Genomic DNA, 22629 nt, shown 5'->3' with positions numbered 1-22629 from the left:
AAATAACTTCATGGCTTTTTGTTCTGCTTCTTGTTATGTGGAATTTGAGCTTTTTTAATGAAACTTGGTCACAGACTAGACAAGATGCCTTTGTTTCCTTTAAGCTGGGCTTGGCAGCTGACTTTGTATGGTAGGAAGAGGTCAGGCAATGAAAGAGAGGAGAGGTGTGGAGGTGACTGTAAATTGTCCTGCTGTGATTTGGGACTGAAAAGTAAGCTCTGCTTAGTATGAACAATGGTATTACGATAGCTAATTTTGGCTTTGCATAAACTGGCAGTGACCTTTTAGTAGTACTGGTGGCAGTAGCCACTCCTCCTAAATTGTTCTGATTGAGTAGGTTTACAAAGAAAAAAAGGCAAGTATTAAAACACTGGGATTTAGAAGCAGAGTGGTTATACTGTTGGAACTATTTTTATGCAAGTTCAACAGTTCTTGGAGGAAAGTGCCATTTAAAATGTTTCTGCTTGATGCCCAAAGTTGCCTTGCGGAAAATGCAATTTCATCTACGTGGTGTTAGATGAGTAGTCATTCTTCTTTGGTGTGATTTAACAGACAGGAAAGAGCAGAAGGAAGACAATGAATACAGTGATTTTTGCCTCATTCTTATTTGCTTTGTTGACATGCTGTGAGCAAAGCTGGATATATGGACAAGTAAGTGATGGCAGATGTATGTTTCAAACTCTCTGGGGACCTTCCTCATCCTGTTGCCTTCTAGAGAAGACCATGAGAAGAGCGGCAGGAGGAGGTTGCTCAGAGCAGCTGGCTGCGGGTGGCTCCAGAAAGGCCAGCTGTGCCATGGACACTGCAACGGGGTCCTAATGATCATGTCTTGGCTTCAGGATGCTGCGGTACTGTGCTGGTTTTGGCTGGGGTAGAGTTAATTTTCTTCAGAGTAGCTAGTGTGGGGCTATGTTTTGGATTTGTGCTGGAAACAGTGTTGATAACGCAGGGATGCTTTAGTTACTGCTGAGCAGTGCTGACACAGAGTCAAGGCCTTTTCTGCTTCTCACCCCACCAGCGAGCAGGCTGGGGGTGCACAAGAAATTGGGAGGGGACACGGCCGGGACAGCTGACCCAAACTGGCCAAAGGGATATCCCACACCATATGGCGTCATGCTCAGCATGTAAAGCTGGAGGAAGGAGGAGGAAGGGGGGATGTTCAGAGTGATGGCGTTTGCCTTCCCAAGTCACCGTTATGCGTGATGGAGCCCTGCTTTCCTGGAGATGGCTGAACACCTGCCTGCCGATGGGAAGCAGTGAATGAATTCCTTGTTTTGCTTTGCTTGTGTGTGCGGCTTTTGCTTTACCTATTAAATTGTCTTTATCTCAACCCATGAGTTTTCTCACTTTTACTCTTCCTCCGATTCTTTCCCCCATCCCACTGGGGGGGAGCGAGCGAGCGGCTGGGTGGGGCTTAGTTGCCGGCTGGGGTTAAACCATGACAGGTACCTAAACCACAGGCTACCAGCGGCTGTGCAAAGTCATGCACGAGTAGAGCACAAGGGTTCCACCTGAGTCAGTAATTTCAAGGTATTTTCAGTGACTTCGGTGGGTAGATCTAAATGTCGTGCTTTGGTCCAGGGTCTTAAAAGCCTTTGCAGGAATCTAATCTCAAAAGTTTGCCTGTTTGTAAAAACCAGTTACTGTTTAGATTAGTTTGAGTGCTCTGTGTATTTCAGTCCCTTTTAGTCGGGTTGAGGGTGCAGTGCGCTTTTGCCACCAGTTGTTTTGGCTCACGGAACTTCAGTTGAGGTCCAGGCCCTTGTTTTCACGCTAGAATGCAAAAAATGCGTGCCAAGTGTTTGTGTAATAATAATACTATACAAAATACTTTAATTCTGTGATGCTTTTCTTTCCAGAAACCAACATGTGATCCTCTAGAAGCTCCATTTGCACCACGCTGCCTGTTTGTTTCCTTAAGCCATCTCCCACCTGTGTTTTTCAGATGCCGTGGGCTGGAAGACAGGCAGGAATTAGCACTGGGGCAGCCGTGCCAAGAGGACTGTATCATCCAGCAACAGTCTCTATGGGCTACCGCACATCAGCCATCTCGGCCGCCGGAGGTTTGGGCGTGTGGCAGAAACCCACCCAGCCTGCAGAGAGCCGCTTGGTGCCTGGCCTGCCTTTGTGCTCTCCATCACTTGAAGGACTTGGTCCAGAGAGCAGAAGCGCTGATTTAGAGAGTGATGCATCAGTGGAGGGAGCAGCGCCATGCGGGGACCTGGCAGCCAGTGAGGAAGGCTCCGAGCAGCTCATCTCCTCAGCATCTGATCCTGAACCAGCCGACCCCGAGGAGGAACGGACGTGGGGGAGCATCCCAGGTAGGGCAGCGCACATGCCGGTCTGCCTCTGCCCGGTGTGAGGCATGCTCATCCCAACCAGAGTCATGCCCACGGCTGCTGGTTTTCCCCTATGCATGTTGCACTCTGGTTGAAGCACGGCAGCAGCCTCTTTTCGCCTTTTTTTTTCTTTTTTTCTTTGTTTTTCTTTTGACTCCATTTCCTCCCGGGCCACTCATCTGGACAGGCAAGGGCTTGCTGGGAGCTGAGCCTGTTCAGGTTCGCTATTAGAAAGTGAAGATTTCTTCACTGCTGTGCCCGCAGTTGTCTTGAAGTAGTCTGAGCCTCATTTTTAAGAGGTTTAATGCGAACCTACTTCACTGGCAGAGTACATCGCTTCTGTTTCAGATTGATTTCCTTCTCCCTCAAACGCTCGTGCACAATAGTTCATCCATTTCTGAAAGCAGGATTTGGCAATGTAGACCGAGGATCGGTATGTCCCCGTACGTGGCTGGATTAACTCCTGCTTGGTGGTGGTTCTCTGCCTTGTTCCCAGCTTTCCTGAGAAAGGTGGTGCAGGCCTCCCAGCCGAGATGCTCTTGCCCTGGGAAGAGCCTTCCCTCGAAGGCTGCGTGCCAACTTCCCAGCCTTTTTTTTTTTTTTCCTTTTCCCTTTTTTCTGCCATCTTGGCAAAATGTGTTCCCTCCCGTTTTACTGGCTTGGTTACTTACTTTGAAGTAAGCTAATGGACGTGTTTTTGATGTAGCAGTGACAAAGATTTGTCACTAAGTAACAGTTTATTCCTTTTTTAAGACCTTGCAGAAATACTCTCCCCTGCCTTGCCAGTTAACATAGCAATTTTCAACTTAAGCTAGTTTTCCAAGCCCCATAACAATTGCTAAAATGGAGCTATTTATAATGGAAACTGGTGGCAACCCTAATGATGCAGGGACTCCTGCTTTCCTGTAATGATTGTGGTTTTCTTTACAGAGGAAAGCTGGCATCCCCATCAGATGATCTTCTGTGCCGCTACTTGGGTTTTTTCTGGCATCCTCTTTCTTGAGGGTTTTTTCCATTCCTTTTTCTTTCTCTAAGGAATTTATTTGCCTCTCATTTTCTTTCATATGATGCACTTGCCACTTTTCTGTTTTAATGAAAGCCTGTCCTTACTGGCACTGGAAGGAGACCAGTCCAGCCTGGTTTACGTTAGCCCCAGGCTCTGCCTGCAGCTCTGCAGAGCGCCGGTTCCTCCCCGTGGGGAAGGCTGAGGTGGCCAGCATCGTGTCTGGGAAAGAAATACCCATTTAATTTCTGGAATGCGGTATCTCTGCCTTCAGAGAAACTGTACAGTTGGGTTCAAAATAAAAATGAGCTTTTTGTCAAATGGCACGGTAATCACCTCAGACCGCCCGGGGGGCTTTTTATGCCTGTGTGCTGCCAAATGCATGTTGCAATGTGAGCAGGCTAATGCGGTCCAGGTTTGAATGTGTGGAGGGGACTGGCTTGTTCCAGCTCTCCTAAGCTTGACCTTCTGCGCTTCAAATGGTAGCAGCTGATGAAGACGCTTGGCTGTGCCGCACCTGGAGCGAGCATGCGCTGGGCTCGGTGTGGCGCTGCCTGATCTGCTGCCTGCTCGGTGCAGAGCGGTGCTCACCAGCCTCTCCTGCTGCTCCCTGGCCGCTGCTCAGCAGTGGCAGCACAAAATGTAGGAAGGAACAAATCCTGTTTCCCCCAGGTTAACGAAGCAAGAAAACGTCCCCTTTCTCCCCACCCCCCAAACTGAACAAAAAAACCCCTCTGTTCCTCTCCATCCTCATTTCCCAGCAAGTGCAGTAGTGACATTTCTGTTGCACATACTCGCTTCACAAATTTGGAAACGAGGCTAAGAGAGCCCATCCTGGCACCAGCTACTGTTTGGCATAAACCTTAAGTGATTTGGTTCCAGTGAAACTCGGTGACCAAGACAAGCAGAAACGCTGGTGCTGTAGCATTAACAGGTGTGCGAATGGTGGTTAATTTAAACCCATGGTGAATTGTATGGAAAACTGGGAATTTCTGTAGCAATACTAATTTGTTACAGCACTAGCTGGTCCATTAACTTTTGGCATTCTATAAAAAGATAAGTAGCATGTATCTGTTGTCTTAGAAGCATGATTCAGCTCTGTACTCACCTCTTTGAGAGAAGGCAATTAACGTGCAGAGTTTAAAAGCCTCCAGGCATGTATTTCTTCTGCAAGGTTTAAAAAATGCGTACGACAGTAGCCTCTTCAGGTGCACTTCTTTCCCCTAAGAAAAGCTTTTTCCAGCTTTTCTGTTTCATCATTCCTCCAGAGACGACTTAGTGAAGTAGCTGGTCTTCATGCCAGTGATGGTTTTTGAGGAGTGCCGGGTTTGTCTCCCACGCGCCGGGAGCTGCAAACCCAAAAGGCGTGAGCGTGGAGGCCTGGAGCCTCCCCGGACTCCCCCTTGCGAGAGGAGCACAGAAGGACACGGGGCTGTGGGCAGGGAAACCCAAAGTGAAGGGAGAGCAGAGGGATGTTCCCTCACGCGCATTAAGTGAAAGAGGTGAACAAACAGCATAGGTAATCTTAGTTTAATTCCCTATGCTATGATGTACTCCTTGGTCCTGCTAATGTTTGGGAATAATTTTTTTTTTTACAGGACCAAAGCCTTGCCTGAGTAACTGGTGGACTTGTAAGGAGGCGAGCTGGGAGAGCAGCGTTGAGCTGCCAGTCCCCGCGAGTGCCGATGAGGTGATGCCAAGCACTCCCGGTGTGCCGCGGGGAACAGCCTCACCAGCAGACGGCCGGGAGCAGGGCAGGGAAGCCCACACTGCGGAGGGCTCCCCACTGCAACCACCAAACCCTCCCATGGTGCAGGAGGAGCCTTCAGTCAGCTCAGCACCAGACGGGTACGTCCTTACGTATTTTCCCTCTGCTGGTACTCATTCGTTAGCATGTGCCCTGGAGGCTGTTTTCACAGCTTGGCTGATGCGTGGCACTAAAGCTCGCATACAGGTGGGCAAACTTCTTACCTATTTATTTAGGATCTCGCTACCTCTGTGCTAGTGGTTAAATGGCTTCAGGTAACTCATTCAGGTCTTAGAACTGACCTTAGACTTAGATAAGTTAAATATGTTTGTTGTTAAAATGCAATAGGTGTTCTGTAAATGTACACAAACTTATTTCAGCAAGTTTATATAATAGTACTTATCATTTACTAAACAGCATATTCTGTGTGGATTAAAATTTCCAGTTGGTTAAATTTCTTGAGCATTTCGTTTGGAAATAGCAGAGAGAATGAGGAAGAATGAGGAAAGTGCGACACAGATGCACGGCTTGTCCTCTGCTACTGTGTGAAAGTGGTGGGGTTTTATTGCCAACAACTGCAATACCAGAGTATCAGCTGTAATATCAGTCACAGCTGGATTTTTGGCCTCGCGGTGCCCTCGTAAGACAGGGAAGTGCATCCCCATCCTGGCGGGGCATACCCACTATGAGATGGTCCATGGGGTTTGCCCAGGTCGCACGGGAGGGCTGGCTTTGCTCCCTCGCTGTGTTCCAACAGCCCCATGCCAACTGCCGCCATCCCTTCCTAGGTCCCCACCTTGTCGTGCTGCGTTGCTGCGGGAGCATCCCTCCCGCTTTTATCTCCTGTCTCTTAGTTCTTCTGAAAGTCTGTTTGCTGCCAGTTGCCTCTGCAGTGCTTCGTGTCCACGTCCCCCTTCACCCTGGCCATCCTACCACTGCCTGACCCCACAATGTTGTGACCTACGACTGCTGCCTTTCTCCTGCCCGCTCTCCCTTAGTGGCACGCTTCTGTTTCCTTGTCCCCTGTATCCTCAACACCCTCCTCCCTCCTCACCAGCATTTTCCTGCCCCCAGTCACAACAGAAATATTGAAGAAAGCCTTTTCTGCAGGTGCGTGCTTTATTCCAGCAGGTGCTGCTCCCCTTGGGTGTCCCTACCTTGTGCGGGCACTATTCACATGCAAAACGCTCCTAGCTGGAGCCGTTAACTAGATACTAGATACGGGGTGGTTTGGTGGTGGCTGTATGTCGGGAGGAGGCCACGTATGAAAGAAACCAGCATTTTTACTCTTGGAGAATGAGGAGTACTCTTTTGCTGGTTGTTGTTTTTCTTTCCTTTTTGGTTGTTTGCAGCTTTTTAATCTGCTTAACGCATCTATTCTTCCTACATTCATGGTCATGTCGTCTTAGGTACTGATTTCAGTATTGGTTTGTATTTTAACAGATGACAGTTGAGCAGAAACTAGTGGCCATCAATATACACTTCTGTAACTTTATCATTTCACATTTGCATCAGACTGTTGCTTGCTATGGAAACATCATCTAATTTACATCTAAATAGCTTTTACCCAGCTTTTCTTTTGTATAACACCTGTTAATCATAACACTTTGTAGGGAAGTTGCATAGAGTGCCTGCCTTTGCTAGAGAAGTCACAGCCGAGCGGTGGTAATTTAACCTTTTGTTCTCTCCCTGTCAATGCTAGTGATGCCTCGCTGTTCATAAACTGATGAAAATATTGTGCAATGCTCTTGAAGCCCAGCTAAATTATACGAAAGGTTTCACTGCTCGCATTATCTCCGGAGCACGACTGAAACCAGAACATGGAGGTTTCCTCTCGCATTATGCCAAGCTGAATACCTCCGTTTCTCAAGGCCATGGAAATGGGATCGCCGCTGTTAGCTGTTTCTGCAGAAAAGATACAAATTTTAATTTGTTTCACCTGAAAATTAAAATGCAGATAAAATCTCAAAAATGGCAGGCACGAAAGGTCCCGTGGAGGTTTAAGCAGCCTTTTCCGTTGTTGCGCTTACAACCAGGTGGGCTTTCCAAATCCATCTTTCCAATGCATGTGAAATGCAGCGTGCACACTCGAGTCTTGCAAAATAATTAATGAGCTGAAAATCTTGGGGAAAAGTTTCCAAGTAATTAGTACATGAATTTCAATCATGTAAATTACACAACTATGAGAGTGCAACTTTTTTTGGTCTGAATATATCATGCCACAGATTCACAGAATGAAAAATATCACAGGTCTTGCGATGTCCCTTCAGTCCATGTGTTTTTCTCTTACGAAATTCCTACGCTGGCTGAAGAAATATGCAGAAATTTTGCAAAATTTTGCAAAACTATTTATATTTGTTGTCCTAAATTAAAATAGCTGTAGCTTGGACTTTCCCAATGCAGCGGCGTCGCTCCTGTGGCATCCGAACGAAGTACCATTCCTCACCTGTCGTCTTTGGGCCATCTGTATGCTTTTGGTGTCTTATTTGAAATTAGTACAAGTGATGGAGGGGAAAGGAGCTCTTGTGTGCAGGGATCATAGCTCACTCGAACGGCAAAACAAAATCCTTGTTCCATGTCAGGAAGTCACAAGTTTATGTAAGTCACAAGTTTATATTTTTGGAGAATATGCCTTTCCTACCTTACTGCAGAAATACCATTGTCTTTTTTTAAAGTTTTGGGGTTTTTTTTTCCCCGCAGTAAGTGTTTGCAGGTCATATTTTACCTCTGGGTGAGTTCAGCCTAATTTCAAACTGCCTTTTCTAGCTTTCCAGCTTTCTTGATAACAACATCAGGTTATTAACCAAAGAAAGGTGATGTTGCTATGAAAGGTTATTTAGTATAAGCTTTGCGCCTTGGTCACAGTTCACAGTGGGGTGCTGCGATTTTGCTACCTTATTTTCTAAAATCATCATTTTTAATAACCAAATTCCGTGTTACGGAGCACTGCTGGGTGGGTGCGTTGATCAGAGGTTGTACACGCACCTCTTCAGGCTCGTCCCGCCAGCTCAAACCCGTGCGAGAGCCTGATCCGTGTACCTTCCGTTCGGGTCTGCAGCCCAGGAGCCCACCGGTGAGCGGGGGGCTTGCCTGGCTTGTTCGAGTGGCACCGTAGAGGCACCCGATTTCCCCTCCCGCCAGGTGAAGCCACCCGATAGCTCTGGTCCTTGGCTGCTTGTTGCCGGTCTGCGCTGCTGAACCGGAGGTGAAAGGCTCCGTATCCTCTTACCATTCCTTACAGCACCCGGCCCTTTCTTTAAGGGCTTAGACCCGGGGAGCGGGAGGGGGGGAGAGGGTCTCAGAGAATTAGCGCAGAGAAAGATGATGACTATTTTAAGGCCTGTGCTGAGGGGGTGGAAAAAGGCAGAGCTTATGCCTGTGCTGCTTCAGCTGCATTGAAGAGGACTTAGCACAGATGGATTGTGCATTACAAAATGTAACACATAATTCAAGCTGTCAGCTTAATCAGACTGTTTCCAGGAAGCAACCTGTAAAAGAGAAGGACCTCTTGTTTGCTGACCTCTGATCCGTAGCCTGCTGCAGATTGTCATACATTTTGTTTTTCTTTATGTTGGTGTCCCTTCCTTCCCCTTCCCTTTTTATTATTGTATCCCTCTCGAGTGGCACCCTGGAAGGACCACCCAGCGGGAGGAAAACAATGGGAAACGAGCCGGCCGCTAAAATACAGGGTTTGTAAGACTGGGGGAAAAGAAAAAGCACTGTTTAACTGCATATGTGATCTCCCTGGCATTGTTTTGCTTATTAAATGTCTAGGAAACTCGGCTAAATGCACGGCAGCTCCCACTTAATTGTTCACTGTTGCCCAACAGTCCGATGGAAAACACAACTTTCAGTATAGCTTAACACGATTGCAAAAATGATGCAAGTTTTTGTGCACAGAGCTTTTCACTTGAGGGAGTGTAAACCAAGGTTAACTGTATAAATATGTCAGCTTCTACATATGGCAAAAAAAAAAAAAAATCTTTATTTTGCCTGTGGGGCTCTGCAGGCACAGGCCCAGCTGTGGGGCATTGCTGGTGGAGACCTGGCCTGGGAAGTCCCCAACAAAGCAGGCAGCCGGCCTGGACCTGAATAGCCATTTACACCTCTGTTCGAGGATTAGCCTGCTGTATTGTTTCAATGTTTAAGTCCTAATTTGCATCATTATAGAGGTGCAGCTTCATCAAAACCCCTCTGAGGTCCCAGTTGTGTCCCGGTACCTGTAGGTGGTCACCAGATTTATTCTGATTGTGGAGGTGAAGGAATTAAACTACTCAGGGCAGGGTAATTTTAATGCAGCATCTCAGGCCCTGGCTGATTTTTGGATGGTTTGCTCATGTGCTTTTTTTCTTTCTACAGAGCTCAAGGAATGTGGTTTTTGCTGTTGTTTGCTTTGAAAAGCTAAAATGAGGGTGTTTTGTTTTTCCAGCTGGTGTGATGGGAGCGCGTTTAAAATAACCTGTCGCAGCTCAAGTCACTTCAAGCCCTGTTTGCTGTCTGTCCACAGGCACCGTGGGATGCTGGCCGGACTCTCCCGTGCGCTGCAGTTGATAGAAGACGTGGTGGTGAGGATGAGCCCCCAGCACTGGGCGCCGTACCAGGGCGAGCACGTGGGGACGATGGGGACGGCGGAGCTGCTCAGGTTAATGCCGCTTCCCTGCGAGCTGCCTCTCCTCTCCTCTGCCCTCACAGAGCGGGCAGGAACCGGGGAGGAGGGCAGTGCTGCCTGTGCCTTAACCCCATCCCCTTTATTCTTGTTTGCTAGCTGCCGTACATCCAATGTAATGCTTGTAATAATTTTGTTGTTGATTGCTTAGACGCTTCTAATTGAGTTCAGGTGAGCAATGGTGAGAGGCTGTTACTGAGCAGCTTTGCAGGAGCCTGTTGAGGTTTGAGCCGGGGGTCCTCGCTCTTGCGGTGACAAATGGCCGGTGCAAAGAGCAAGCGGGCTCCTGCAAACAAATATTGCCAGTTGCTAAGAGGCCTCCTTCCCCTTCCACTGTTTTAATGTCATCAGAGAGCTGAAATATGGCACTTAGAAGCGCATACGCAAATTACTCCAACACATACTCTTTCCTAAATGTAGCACTTTTTGCAGCCTTGCTCCGCAGATCCCTTAGGTGAAGTAAATACTTATTTCCAAGAATGAGAGCATCCCCTTAGCTAGTAACGCTAATATGATTTACTGAGGTAGACAGCAATAACCAGAAAAATAATTTCTTCTTTGGGGTAAAAGAGCAAAGAGAATTGCCAAAACCCATGTGTTACAAAACCGGGGTCAGAGTGCCCTCACTGTCCCTCTGCAGCACGGGCTCTTAATTATGAGAACTGGGAATGGCTTTGTGATTTTATTTAAAATTATGTGTCAGCCTCCATAAACTAGGATTCTCGTAAGCACTTGATGGTTAGAGGATTTCTAGGGAATTAGGAGGAAGACTTGCCAAACTGACCTGGCCCCTCCAGCCTACTGTTGGAGATGGGCTCCTGTGACATAACTGCTTTGGCCACGGTATGGCCGGGGCTGCCTGGCCAAGGAGCGGTTTCACTGAGGGGACGTGCGCAGGTTCCTCTCTCCCTGCCAAAAAGCAAAGGTGTGAGATTAAACCTGGCGTTTTCTAAGCGCTGGGTTTGACCTCTCTGTTCTGTTCTGCATCTTTCGCAGAGAGCATCATGGATGTTTGTCCCTCTGGGCTGTCCCACCGGTTATCCCATTAGCCAGGAGAAGTGTTACAGATTCTGCCTCCAAACCCATGCTGGCTGGCTGGGCTTTAAATAAACATTGCATGTAATACCTGCTTTATTTTGTAGCTTTTGTAATCGGGCCGGCAGTCTGAAAGAAGACGACCTTGAAGCATGCGAAGCAGTCGTCCTTCATCAGCTTCGGGCTTTATTACAGAGCATGCTGAATGGATGCCTCCTACCTGAGAAAACACTCAATGCTAAAGGTAGAGCAGCGGATGAAAAGCAAACCAGGTATCGCAGAGACAAAACTTGCGTTGTGGGTGTGATTAACATTCTTTTCTTTCCTCCCCAAGTCTGCTCTGCCTCTCTGGTGCAGAGAAAGCAGACCCGGGGCCAGACCTCCGATCGCACTGGAAAATAAAGACGTCTGAGTGCTGATCTTTACGCATCTTGGCAGCAGCCATGCGACTTGAAATGAGAACGTTAAGCAAATTCATTTATTTTCCTTTTCATTCACCGATGGTGAATCTTATGCCTCTGGGCAGCACACAGGCCAGGTCTCCCTGTCTTGCCCAGTCCACAGCATCTCCCACCCCTGGCTGCTCTGGCAGGGAAGGAAACGTATTAACTTCAGAGACCTCTTAGCCAGTAATTTCTGTCATCTTCAAAGCAAGTCTCAGGCATGTAAGGATGGGGAATGTAATTTTGAGAAGCAAATTATTTTTCTGTGAAGCAGAAGATGCATATAGCCTTTAAAAACAATAAACTGCAGTTATTCAAAATGTTTTTTTTTTCTTCCCTGTGTGTATGCCACAAGGACAAGCAAGAATTGATATCTTTTTTTTTTTAAGGTCTCTAATACAGTAATGAAAACAATTTCCTTTCTTACTTGGCTTCTGTCTAGACCTTCCTCCCTGTTACAGGCTCAGCAATGCTCAAGTGTTAGCAGGATCGGGGCACTTGTGAGCGCTGAAGAATGGTCTATTTAACTATACCTGGTTCTCCTTTCGAGGCTGATATGCCTGCGAGCACTAATACGTTGTTGTATTTCCTGAATGGTTTCTTAGGGACAAACACTTGTGGCGTTAATTGGAATTCACTCCTCTGTTTGTGAAACTTCATCGGAGCAACTGGAAAAACAAACAACTTTGGCAAACAAGATTGCAGTATTTATATTTTCTGTGTTAAAAGAAAAGGCACTTTTGCTCAAAAATAATAAAAAGAATTCTGAGGGGGGAAAAAAAAAGAAGACAAGCCTGGAGAAATGGGTGCCCAGCAGAGTGCCTGATGGGAGTAAGTGAGGTCTGCCCAAGGCTGAGACTAGGGGCTGCAGGAAAGGTTTAATGTCTCCTGATCCTGAGTCTTGGGACATGGACCTAGGGGACAGACATGATGATGATTGCCCCTGCCTGTCCTCCCCACATTTGCAGAAGTCACGAGTGACTTCTTACATTTTCCACTTCGGATGTTTTTAAAAGAAAAAGTGGGAATTAAGGACAAAATGTGTGATGGCTTTTCCACTGCATGTTGACCCGCTTGTCCAGATAAATGAGTTGCGTGGCACCTGTGTGAGTCTTGTGTACCTGGGGTGTCTCACTAATGGTGCTTGGGTTTGTTTCTCAGGGCAGACCAGCAGTGGGACGTGGACATGCTGCAGACTTGCTTGAGCAACCATGCCTTGTTCTTGAAAAAGCACCAGGTTCAGCTCACGGAAGAAGTGGCGGAGATGTTTGAAAGCCTGCTGGTTTCCAGCACGAAGGCGCAGGATGGCCAGGTTGGCACTTGCATCTAATAGTATCTAAATCAATGACACCCAGAGACTAATCTGCACTGTTAAGGCGAGAGGGGCCCTGGGCTGCTAACGTGATCCGGTGTGTGGGCTTTAAGGGCAACAACAAGCAGTCTGTGTTCGTTAATCAGCCTTGGAGACGGTTACAAGGTGGGTAAGGAGAGAATACGAGTTCTTCAGTTGTCTCGGGGCAAACACATACAGCACTTCATCCCACGAAGAAAACAGTCTCTTTAAGGTCTCCAGGAGGGTGTCTGTTTTCCACCCTTCAAACCAGTTATTTATTTAAACAAGCTCACGTTTGCTGTGGTGTGAATTTATCACAAGGCTTATATCATCTGTCTTTCTCTGTGGCTTAGTAGCTTTTTATCATGAATGATGTATCTTAATTCTTTTTTTAAACAGAGTTATGTTTGGTACACTGAATACGCAGAGCATTTTAGAAATAGTAGCATGCTCATTTTTTAAATGTTAATGCAAAAGGTTATAAACGAACTCTTTAAAAAAAAAAAAAGTTGGCATTTGGTAGACCCGCGAGTGCCCTGACCTCTTTTGCTGCAAACCCAGAGCAGCCAGCCGCGTGGGGAGGGCAGGGCTCCCATCCCCGCTGGCTCCAGCTGCAGCCATGCTGGGAGAGCTGGGACTCTGGCACCGGGGTGATGTCCCAGCTGTTTCTGCACCCCCCCTGCGGTGGGAACCCGGAGGTCTGCCAGGCAGCCCGCCGGTAACGAGCTGGTCCCGTGCTCTGCTCCAAAAAATATTTGCAAAAAATATCTTTCCTCTAATTTTTAATGAGAAATTAAAAAGCAGTTTGAACTGCTTTGCTATATTCTAGTTTTAATAGCATTTGAAACAAATAATGAGGCTGTAATATTTTAGTCAGTTGTACACTTTCAGTAATAGCCAGGATAACTTCTTTTTCTGTATGTGGGTAAGTAATTTGTATTCTGTCCTTAAAGTGTTCAGGCAAGTAGAAGAGATGAGCAAGGAATGTATCATTGCGCTGGTGACAGATAAACAAATACCGTACATAAACTTATAATTGCGTGTAAAAACTTTTACAAAGTCAAAGCTCAATAACACAAGCTTTATGGGTGAATATATGCAGTAATAATCTGTTTATTGCTGCACGTTACTGTGGCCCACACTTACGCATTTAACATTTATATTACCTATTAAGTGGATCCAGTCAATTAAATGTAATGCCAGGATGCATCCCCTACTTCGAAACACATTATTTCCAAGCAGGTTGCACGGGATCAATATAAATTACACAACGTGCATGTACAGGAACAGTTGCTTTACTATAAAGATGTATATAATGTGGTAGTGAACTCATAAGTGATCTGCACCTAAGAATCTTAGTTATTTACAACTCCAAAGTTTGAATTTTTGGCCCATATGGATGACTTCTTTCTCTGAGGGCTTAAAGATTGGCCAAGAACCCCACTGGATGATGGTACTGTACAGCCAGGCAGCAGGGTGGAGGTGCAGGAGGGAGCTTTGTGCTCCTGACCGTACAAATAGACCTGTCAAGTCTGCCAGCTCCATCTCCATCAGCACTTGTGGTCCACAGAGGTTTGGTGATGACCAGCAGCAGGTCCACCTCCTCCTCTAGTGCCTTCAGCATCTCACCCATTCCAGTGGTTCACAGAGTCTGTCTGTCCACCTGCCTGTCTTCTCCTTGTCTCTTATCGCTAAATTATGTCTGTCTTCTATTCTCTTACATCTTGCTATCGGTTTCTCTTCTCTCACGGATCTCTCCCGTTACCCCTGTTAAGAAAACTGGATATTGTTCCTGTGGACGTGGGACAGCCATAGGGAGCTAGCGTGGCAGGAACACCTCTTCTGGGCAGTGGGATAGTCTCTTGGCTGTCGCAGCTGTGGAATCCAGTGCCCTTTTCAGCCAAGTTACGCTCCTGTAAGAATAAGACCCGCGTGGCTCATGCAGCATGTCAGGTGTCTTCACGCCCCGATAGATATGTCGGCCACCCTGGAGTCGCCTTGGTCCCCGTGACTCTGAACGCTGAGCCTTGGTCCTCTTGGTGGGAACCTTCCTTCTGCCCGGCTTAATTATGGTATTAGAGTTCACATTGATTACTTGTATTTGGTGGTGGTGGTTCATGCCTATTTGGATGTTAAATGATACTGCAAACAGGTAAACGAAGTACTTCTGGTGTGAGAAATCCCCACTGAGATAAACTGCTACATGGGAATTAATTTCTTTCAATAGTAGAGATTTCCCAATCCTGCCTGTAATTTAAGGCATTCTTTACATTAAGAAAATGAGACTTAAAATCCCCGTTTTTTGGATGAAGTAGCAGCTTGCTCGCATTGGTTTTATATGGAGACTTCCCATGTGAGTTTAATAGAAAAAAAATTCAGTGAGCTATTTGCTTAAGACTGAAAAGTTGCCATTCTGGGCTCCTAAATAAATATGAATTAATGAGGAGGGGGCAGATGCAGGAGAGTAAAATTTTCTCATGAGTCCAAAATATTTTGGCTTGAAGCTGTTGCATGCTCTCAGGTCAGTACATATAAAATAAGTTGCAAACCCTGGAGTTCTCCGAGAAGTTGGTCCTCAATGGCTGAAGGCTTATTGCTTTATTGAACAATTAGATAATTAGAACAGAAAATCTAGCAGATTTTAAAGACTGAAGTCCATATTTTGTGTTACAAAATAAAACCAAGAGGAACACCCTACAAGTAAAGAAGAGATAGGAAGGATGCCTAAAAAGCCTTTGCTGCTCTCTGTGAAATAATAAACGCCAGGAAGGATGATTTCTCCTGCTCTCAGAAGGAGCTTTACAAAGCCACACACAGCACTTTCCACACAGGTCGATGATAACCTAAGAAGCGCTTGCTTTATTTTAAGCCTGCTTTTAACTCAGCCCTATTTACGGTACGTTCAGCTCCCTATAAAGGTACTGGCTTCCAACTCAATTTTTGCATCAAAAATACGTTTAACTACAGAGGTCTGAATAGTGCTGCCGCAGAGGGCTGCGTGCACAAGGCAGGAGAGAACAAACTTCACGAACGTGCAGGAATAACACGGATTAAAATCGGAACTGCGCCCAGCTGAGGCTAGCTTGGGCAAGCTGTGCATCGGGTTCTCTGCCTTCAGGCTCATCGGTCTCGGTGTTGTTTCAAGCTGCAGCTATTGCTAACGCCGTGGGTTAACTTGCCTTATTGCTGCATGCCTGAAATGGAGAGATTTCTTTTCAGGCTGTGTTTGCAGCATATTTGATACACCCTTCTGTTCTGCTTACCCTGAATGCGTGAGGCAGGGAATACTGAAAACTTCCAGAAAACCTAGTGATAAAAAGAATAATTCGAAGTTTGTGTTACTTCAAGGCAGAATGCAATTTCTGAGCTAGCGCCAATTTAACTCAGAGGTAATTTAACATCTAACAAAACCACCCTGGAAACAGATTACACCGTGAAGTATAGATTAGCCTAAATGTATGTTGGAAAACGCTCGAGACGAAGGATAATAGGGCTGCGGCTATTTTTATTTTTTTTAATGCTGCAGGCTCTACCGGTGTTGAGAGAGGTCCTTCCAGAAGAGTGTGGGGATAGGTCATCTATTCGGAGTAATGAATCATCTTACAGCTTGCCATCGATCCCAAACGACGGCGGGGAAATAAAGCAGGCGAAACACGCTCCCCGGCTCGCCGGCGCGGGAGAACAAGGTAACAAGTGTTAAAAGGTCCGGCTGTGCGCTCGAAGTTATTGTCCTTCTCTGTATATATGTATTTTCTATTCAAATCTGCAGGGGACTGTATTATAGCGACTGGCGAATTGATGTATATTTGTAGTGAACTTTGGGGGATTTTCCTAAATATCTCAGTATCGTTTGTCATTCTTGTTACCTCTTAAAATGAGCGATGCCTACTCTGACTGTTTTTTTTTCTGCAGGAGTAGGAAAGCAGTTATTAAAAACGGATCTATAGGTGTGCATGTATTTAAAAAACGTCTACTGCTTAGAAATTGTGGGATACATTCGTTGCCTTTTATTATAAAGCCAGACCACAGAATAAATTTTCAAAAATAAAAGGGTTCATGCTGAGAAAGGTGTGTGGTGCCGTTTCAGAGCTTAGAAGGTGAACGCGTTTTTGAAAACCCAGTTAATTTCTTTAGATAAGGAGGTAATATATTAGTCCGGCGTAATAACCGGCGACGGCAACTTGCTCCGTCTGCTCTCAGAGCATCCCTTACATCAAAGTCCAGAAGAGACAGGCAATTAGGTTGCAATGCTCTTTACACAGCAAATGTAAACAAACTGCTTTAGGCCTCCTAAATTCATGCGACTTTTATCCGCGGAGGAGACGGAGACTTTGATTTAAACTAATTTTCCGCGGTCGGTATGATATACGCGGCTGCTGTCGGGCTGCCGGACGAGATCGCAGAGTTACTGTGGGTTGTTTGTTTCCTAAATCCCATTGGGTCTTAAATAATTTAAGACATTTGGTTAGCTTGTCCTTTTCTCTGGAAGCTACAGAGAGGCAGGGTAGCCTCGCATGCGAGGAAAGTTCACAGTAGGCGCCTCTTTTAAGAACGGTAATGGATAGTTTAGATCAATAAACAAGAGATAACAAAAGTGAGAAATTAAAGGGAGTAGGGCTTAAAAGCAAACAAACCAGTCTGATCACTGCGACTTTGAAATGTGTTTCATTATGGTCTGTTCACATCCAGAAGTCACAAGCTGGTGTGAAGATGAGAGCAAGGAAGAAAGCGCGGTCGAAAAGATTCCTATTACAGGTAAAAGTAATGGCTGCATATTAACCTCGAATCCAGTGTTCAACTTTATCATATAATGAAAACATGGCCTTTCAGTGGTTTGGGTCCACTAATAGCGAGTAAATTCAGCTACTACGTACTGAGCGCAAAGATTAAATGTGAGATCATAAAGTCCACGCTTATATTAACATAAACCAAGATGGAAAATAACAGCATCTATTTAATTCCTTGTAATCATGTTATACGTTTAAACCATGTGAATATCCTGTCATTTAGCCTTTCAGGTCCCGGTATCAGTGTTACAAAGGTCAGTCTCCATGGGGAAGATCCAGTAATTATATGGCAAACTACAGATGTTTCTGATTTGATTCTTTTCTTTTCTCGAGTAATTGAATGTGTATCATTAGAATAAGCGCAGGGAAAAACCCTGCTAGCCGGGAAGCTGTGCCTTTGCCTCTGTTACAAAAGCTGCCTGATAACATAAAATTTTTAGCAATAAGGTTTTATCAAGACGCGTTCAGATCCTCCCGCAGCAGATGTACGAGGCTTGCTTAGGATCCCGAGACGTCGCCGCTTTTCGGTCCTGGGGTATCAATAACGCATTAGTATTCAGGGCAGGGCTCATTGCGATGAGTCTCAATTTGCTTTTGCCTGATTTTGTAAAGTGGTGGGCTGCTTCCTTATAAATTTTTATGTTTGGCTAAATACTTATTTATGCAGGTGTGTACTCCGACAGAAAGGTGCGAGGGCATCTGCTTATGCAACGCTTGCTGTTGCTTTTTCTGGTCTTCTACGGCTTCAAAATAACCTGTCTTTCGGAGAGCAATTCATTTCTCTGTAGAGGTTTTCCTCTGCTGCTTTTTGAGCCTAATTTGCAGCTGAAATATAAAAATGTGCTTCTTGTATTCCTGAATTATACTGCAGCAATAATATTCCTATGTTAGCCCAATAAAACTTAGATTTTATTTTTTTTTAGAGAGTAGAATGCTTTCCATTTTCCTGCTTCTTAAAATGTCCTTCAGTCACACATGGCAACATATTTTAAAACATGAATTGCATTGATTTTTCAAAGGAATTAAAAGCACTTAAATGTTTTTCATGAAACAAAACACACTTCTCATTTGAAAATTAATCTAAAATTTTGCAAATCTTGGGATTGGTTCAATCTTCTTTGTAATTTAAGAGGATTCAAATTTGAGGAATGGGGTTTAAGTTCCCTAAGCTGCAGAGAGTGCCAGCAAGGACAATGTCAGGAATGGTGACTCCTTCCAACTAATGCCATCACCGATACTATTTTTTTTTTTTTTTTTTTTAAGGAGAATACTGGCTATTGAGTTTGGATCTCCGTAGCTGCCAATGCTTTTGGTTTGCTTTTCCACACCCTGAATTTTATGACTTATCAGTACTGGTTTTAGCTATGATTTTTGCATACAAATTTGCCAGGAAATTCTCTATGGCAGTTTTTCCTGCTGGGGACCCCGACGGTCTGTGCGGCTGGTTGCTGTGTTAGATGTCAGTTAGTCAACAGCCGAGCCACGATGGACATCCCCCTTCCCTACTTCTCACTGAACGGGCATGCAAATACTGATACTTCCCATTTGTAAAAATGCTGAGAAACTCTCCCTAACCTGAACACTGAAACCAGTAACTTTGGTTTAAAATCTGTTCTTTCTGAGTCTGCTTTATTTACTGTTCTGTTGCAGCGTGTCTCCAGTGGTCGCGTTGTCTCTAGGAGTGAGGCTTTTCATATCTCACTTGAAAGCAAAGTTGCTCCTTTCAGATGCAATTCATCTTCAGCCCGTGATCTTCTCCAGGCTTCTTGTTCTCTTCTGGCTCCTCGCCCTTCCAGCCTGTCGCTTTCTTCCTTTTTGCTCATCATTATTTGCTGTAGACTGTGGCCCTGGAGCTCTGAAGTTGTTCTGTGTCTAAAATAGAGGCAGCATCTCTGTGCGTTGTCTTTTGGGCTCAAATAACTTGTTTGAGGGTTTGGCTTTGTCTTTTTAGATGAACTGATATTTAATGTCCATTCTATACGTGATCATTTTGCTGTACAACTTTTTCTAAGTTTTTAAGGGATACAAATTTTGTGGTTTTTTCAGTGCTTGCTGCATTCTTTAAGGGCTTTAAGTGTTGGTTTGAAACACTGGAAGCCTTGAGGCTTTTGGGTTTTGATGGACTTCATTGCGAGAGCTGGATGGACGTGCTTCCAAGCAGTCTTCTGTGATGGCACTTTACGAATGCTTCTGTAGTTTTGGTTTATTTTTCTTTTACTTATGTTACAGAAAAAAAGAACCAAAATATTTATTTTAATATTCTGTAAATATTCCAGAAATATTTGTATCTTTTCTTTAATGCCTATAGGGGAGGAAGGAGATAGCTGTGTGGCTTTGGGGAAAAGGGCTTTAGAGTCGTAGCTGGCGTGGTGTTGGGTGTCCCTTAGAGACAGCCTGTGTTGGTACCTGAAACTGCTCGTGCAAGGACTGACTTCGCCCGGAGCTCTTCTAAACAGGGCCTTGGACTGAAACATCTGCTGAGCCGTTCCCATCCGTGGCAGGACATGTGAGCTTTTCAAACCCGTGGTCAACTACGGGGGCGCGGGGCCAACGTAGCTCGTAGCATAAAGATGGTTTCTTTCCTAGAGCCTTGTCCTAAGCTTGTGGAAGGCCACGTTGTGATAATTGACTTTAAAAGGATTACGTTTTGTGTATGGTCTCACCCAGAGAGGAGTTAGCTATTAATAGCAATCTCATTTTATACCAGGTCATATGAGGATAGGGGAGGATATGTGGACTCGTTCTCATTTTCCTCATGGATGCTCTGTTTTTTTACCTTGGGAAGACATGTAAAAGGAATTGTTCAGCTTTTTTGCTGTTCCTGAGGTAGGCGAATAATGCGAGATTAAAAAGAATGGATAAAATCCATTATTTTTTGTTTTGCTGGATGACTGTTTAAGAGTCTCATTTATCAGTAGGAAACTGCTGATTTTATTGAAGGGACAGGTTTGTTAAATCTTTAACAAAACCAGATTCTCTCCCTACCCTTCATTTATGTCTTTGATTTAAATAGATGTTAAAGCTATAAAGCATTTGAATAAAAATGATGTTACTTCTCCACTCATCAGGCTTCACTTCTGCAACATCTTGAATGTCACCTTCCAGCTACTCTCCAGGTATAAAGTCTCTCATGTAGAAATAAGGAGGAAAAACCCTCTTAAGAAGAAAAAAAAAATAGCCCTTCTTTATATATCATAAGGGAACATGAAAGAGCGCAAATCCAATTCTGCTTTCCTTTTTAGGTCACCTTTAATGAGCCAATAACCCTGCCAACACTTTTCCCACGCCCACGCGTCCTTTCCGGTGAGGTCCTCCTTTGAGCTTGAAGTTAAAAGGTTCCGGAGGTTCCACTTGGAGTGCACTAATAAAGGCATTAATAAGTCTACCCAACTTTTCACTTCATTTGATACCAACCCATTCACAACTGCTGTTACGAAAAAAGTTCATCTGTACATGATTAATCGCTGCCGCTGCTGCGGTCTCACAGAACTACCTTGGGACAGCGAAAGACCGTACGTTTTGCTTAGATTAGTTTGGATTATGTACTCCGGTAGGTGATATCTTACGCTGCTCGACTTAAGTTCCTGAAAGACCTCAGAGACTTTTTATAGTTATGAATTCTGGGTGAAAATTATTCTTTGATCTTTAAACAGAGGCAGCAGCTTCTAGAAGTATTCTCACTGGATGGCTTGCTCCACTGGGATTTCCCGAGTCCACTGGTCATCCAGGTGTCTCCTCTTGAGAGGATTGCATCGTATGTTGGTATATTATTAAGATAAGAGTATCCTTTTTTTTTTCCATTTAAAGGAAGGGGGGAGGTATTTGTTGGTATTTGACCTACTTCTGGATACTGGTTACTGCAGTGTTCTGCTCCGGTTTTAATTTGGAGTTTTTTTTCCATCTATTTGCTCTCCAAAGAGCACGTCCTTCTATCAGATTTGCAGGTAGCCTTTATCTTCTCTCTGTATGCAAGGCTTTTGCTTTATTGCAAGGGAAATCAGTGCGTATAATAGCCCGTACACAGCCGGCACTCACGCCTCTGGTCCCAAGGCAGAGGTGTGCGCAGTGGCTGTTTGTGTGCTGGCAGTGGCACGGCAGCTGACAGCCCACCTTTAATCCGGCGTAGCTCTTTGTAGATTATCAGCAAGCACGGTAATTAGTGTTAATGTGGTGGAGGAACTTGTTCAGATTTACAGTTCCTCTGGGCAGGAACTGTTGTTAGTTTTCTATTTTGGTACAGGACCTAGCAGTATGGCAGCCCAGACCTACCAGGACTTCTGAATGTGGATGCAGTAACTGCTGCCAGGGTAACTGTAAAACTACACAGCTTGCAGGCTCAGCTGATCCTGATAATATTCCTTTCAAGGCATTATTGACTTTGAAGTCTAGTGACAGCTGAAATACCCAAGCTGCTAACTATTATTGTTGACAAAAGGACGCAGAAAAAGCAAAGTTCCTTTTGGTGTAGGCTCTCACTTGCGTACGGGAGGAAGATGCAGATAGGTGTCTGGGTTGAGTCTGTGAAAGCACTGGGGTCTTTTGCCCTCCAGCTACCTCCGTTTGCATACGGGATTATTGATTGTTATTGGAAATAATGGATGATAGCTCTTTATAGCTTTTGAGTGGCATACAAAGTGCTCTTGTTCCTCTCCCACTAGAGCAGCACCTACTATACTACTTCTACGGCTTGCTTACGTGCTTTGTCACTTAGGTCGAAGATTTCAGTTTTGCTCACAAACTGTACGGGCTGCGCATGAACACCGTGGTATTTCTGTTTTCCCAGTCTGCATTGTAAAAACCAGCAACCTGTGAATTACCTTTGCCCTTCCCAGACAGGCAGAGTCAAGCACTTGGAGATGGTTCGTAGAAAGACGATTTGGTGTCTGCAGATGACTTTTCTGTGCTGGGACTCTAGCTGCATGAAGTGCTTTAATGCTGGTTTTGACGTTTGAAAAGTGTGGGCTTCTTCCTCTGTGAGAGAGGCAATACAGTTAGCAAGATATCAATGTTGCAAGTACGAGGCCAAGAGCTTTCTTACCTCTTCGTTTGCAGAAAATTACATCACATCCCTCTTGTAGCTGCTGAGATGTTTGCCTATAAATTGATAGATGCTGCAACCTAGGCCATAGGGGGAACGCGTGGAGAAAATACCATCTTTTCAGTTCTGTGCTGGTACAGTAAGTTCTGGGTTAAAGATCACTTTAACTGTTCGGCAGAACAAAATAATAGTGGTTCATTATGCAATGACGGCGTTTTTTTCCTGGAATTGTTGGCTA

At 45.1% G+C, this 22629-nt stretch overlaps 1 protein-coding gene across 2 annotated transcripts in view; it reads left to right on the top strand.

Moving 5' to 3' along the window:
• The window catches only part of KIZ (kizuna centrosomal protein), a 52924-nt gene that overhangs the window by 16053 nt on the left and 14242 nt on the right, over nucleotides 1–22629 (top strand). Inside the window, exons 5-12 of one of the 2 annotated variants that reach the window (XM_076335259.1) lie at nucleotides 1946–2321; nucleotides 4941–5190; nucleotides 9597–9731; nucleotides 10898–11062; nucleotides 12395–12545; nucleotides 16093–16252; nucleotides 17256–17321; nucleotides 20596–20745. In XM_076335259.1, coding sequence (XP_076191374.1) covers nucleotides 1946–2321; nucleotides 4941–5190; nucleotides 9597–9731; nucleotides 10898–11062; nucleotides 12395–12545; nucleotides 16093–16252; nucleotides 17256–17321; nucleotides 20596–20606 — 1314 coding nt within the window. In that variant the 3' untranslated portion in view covers nucleotides 20607–20745. Of the gene's footprint in view, nucleotides 1–1945; nucleotides 2322–4940; nucleotides 5191–9596; nucleotides 9732–10897; nucleotides 11063–12394; nucleotides 12546–16092; nucleotides 16253–17255; nucleotides 17322–20595; nucleotides 20746–22629 lie in introns of those variants that run through there. The other variant, XM_076335257.1, reaches the window with a different exon arrangement.

The sequence above is a fragment of the Aptenodytes patagonicus genome, chromosome 3, assembly GCF_965638725.1.
Source record: "Aptenodytes patagonicus chromosome 3, bAptPat1.pri.cur, whole genome shotgun sequence".
Lineage (NCBI taxonomy): Eukaryota > Metazoa > Chordata > Aves > Sphenisciformes > Spheniscidae > Aptenodytes > Aptenodytes patagonicus.
Note: the sequence above shows the minus strand (reverse complement) of the source record. Positions and strands in the feature narration are given on the sequence as shown.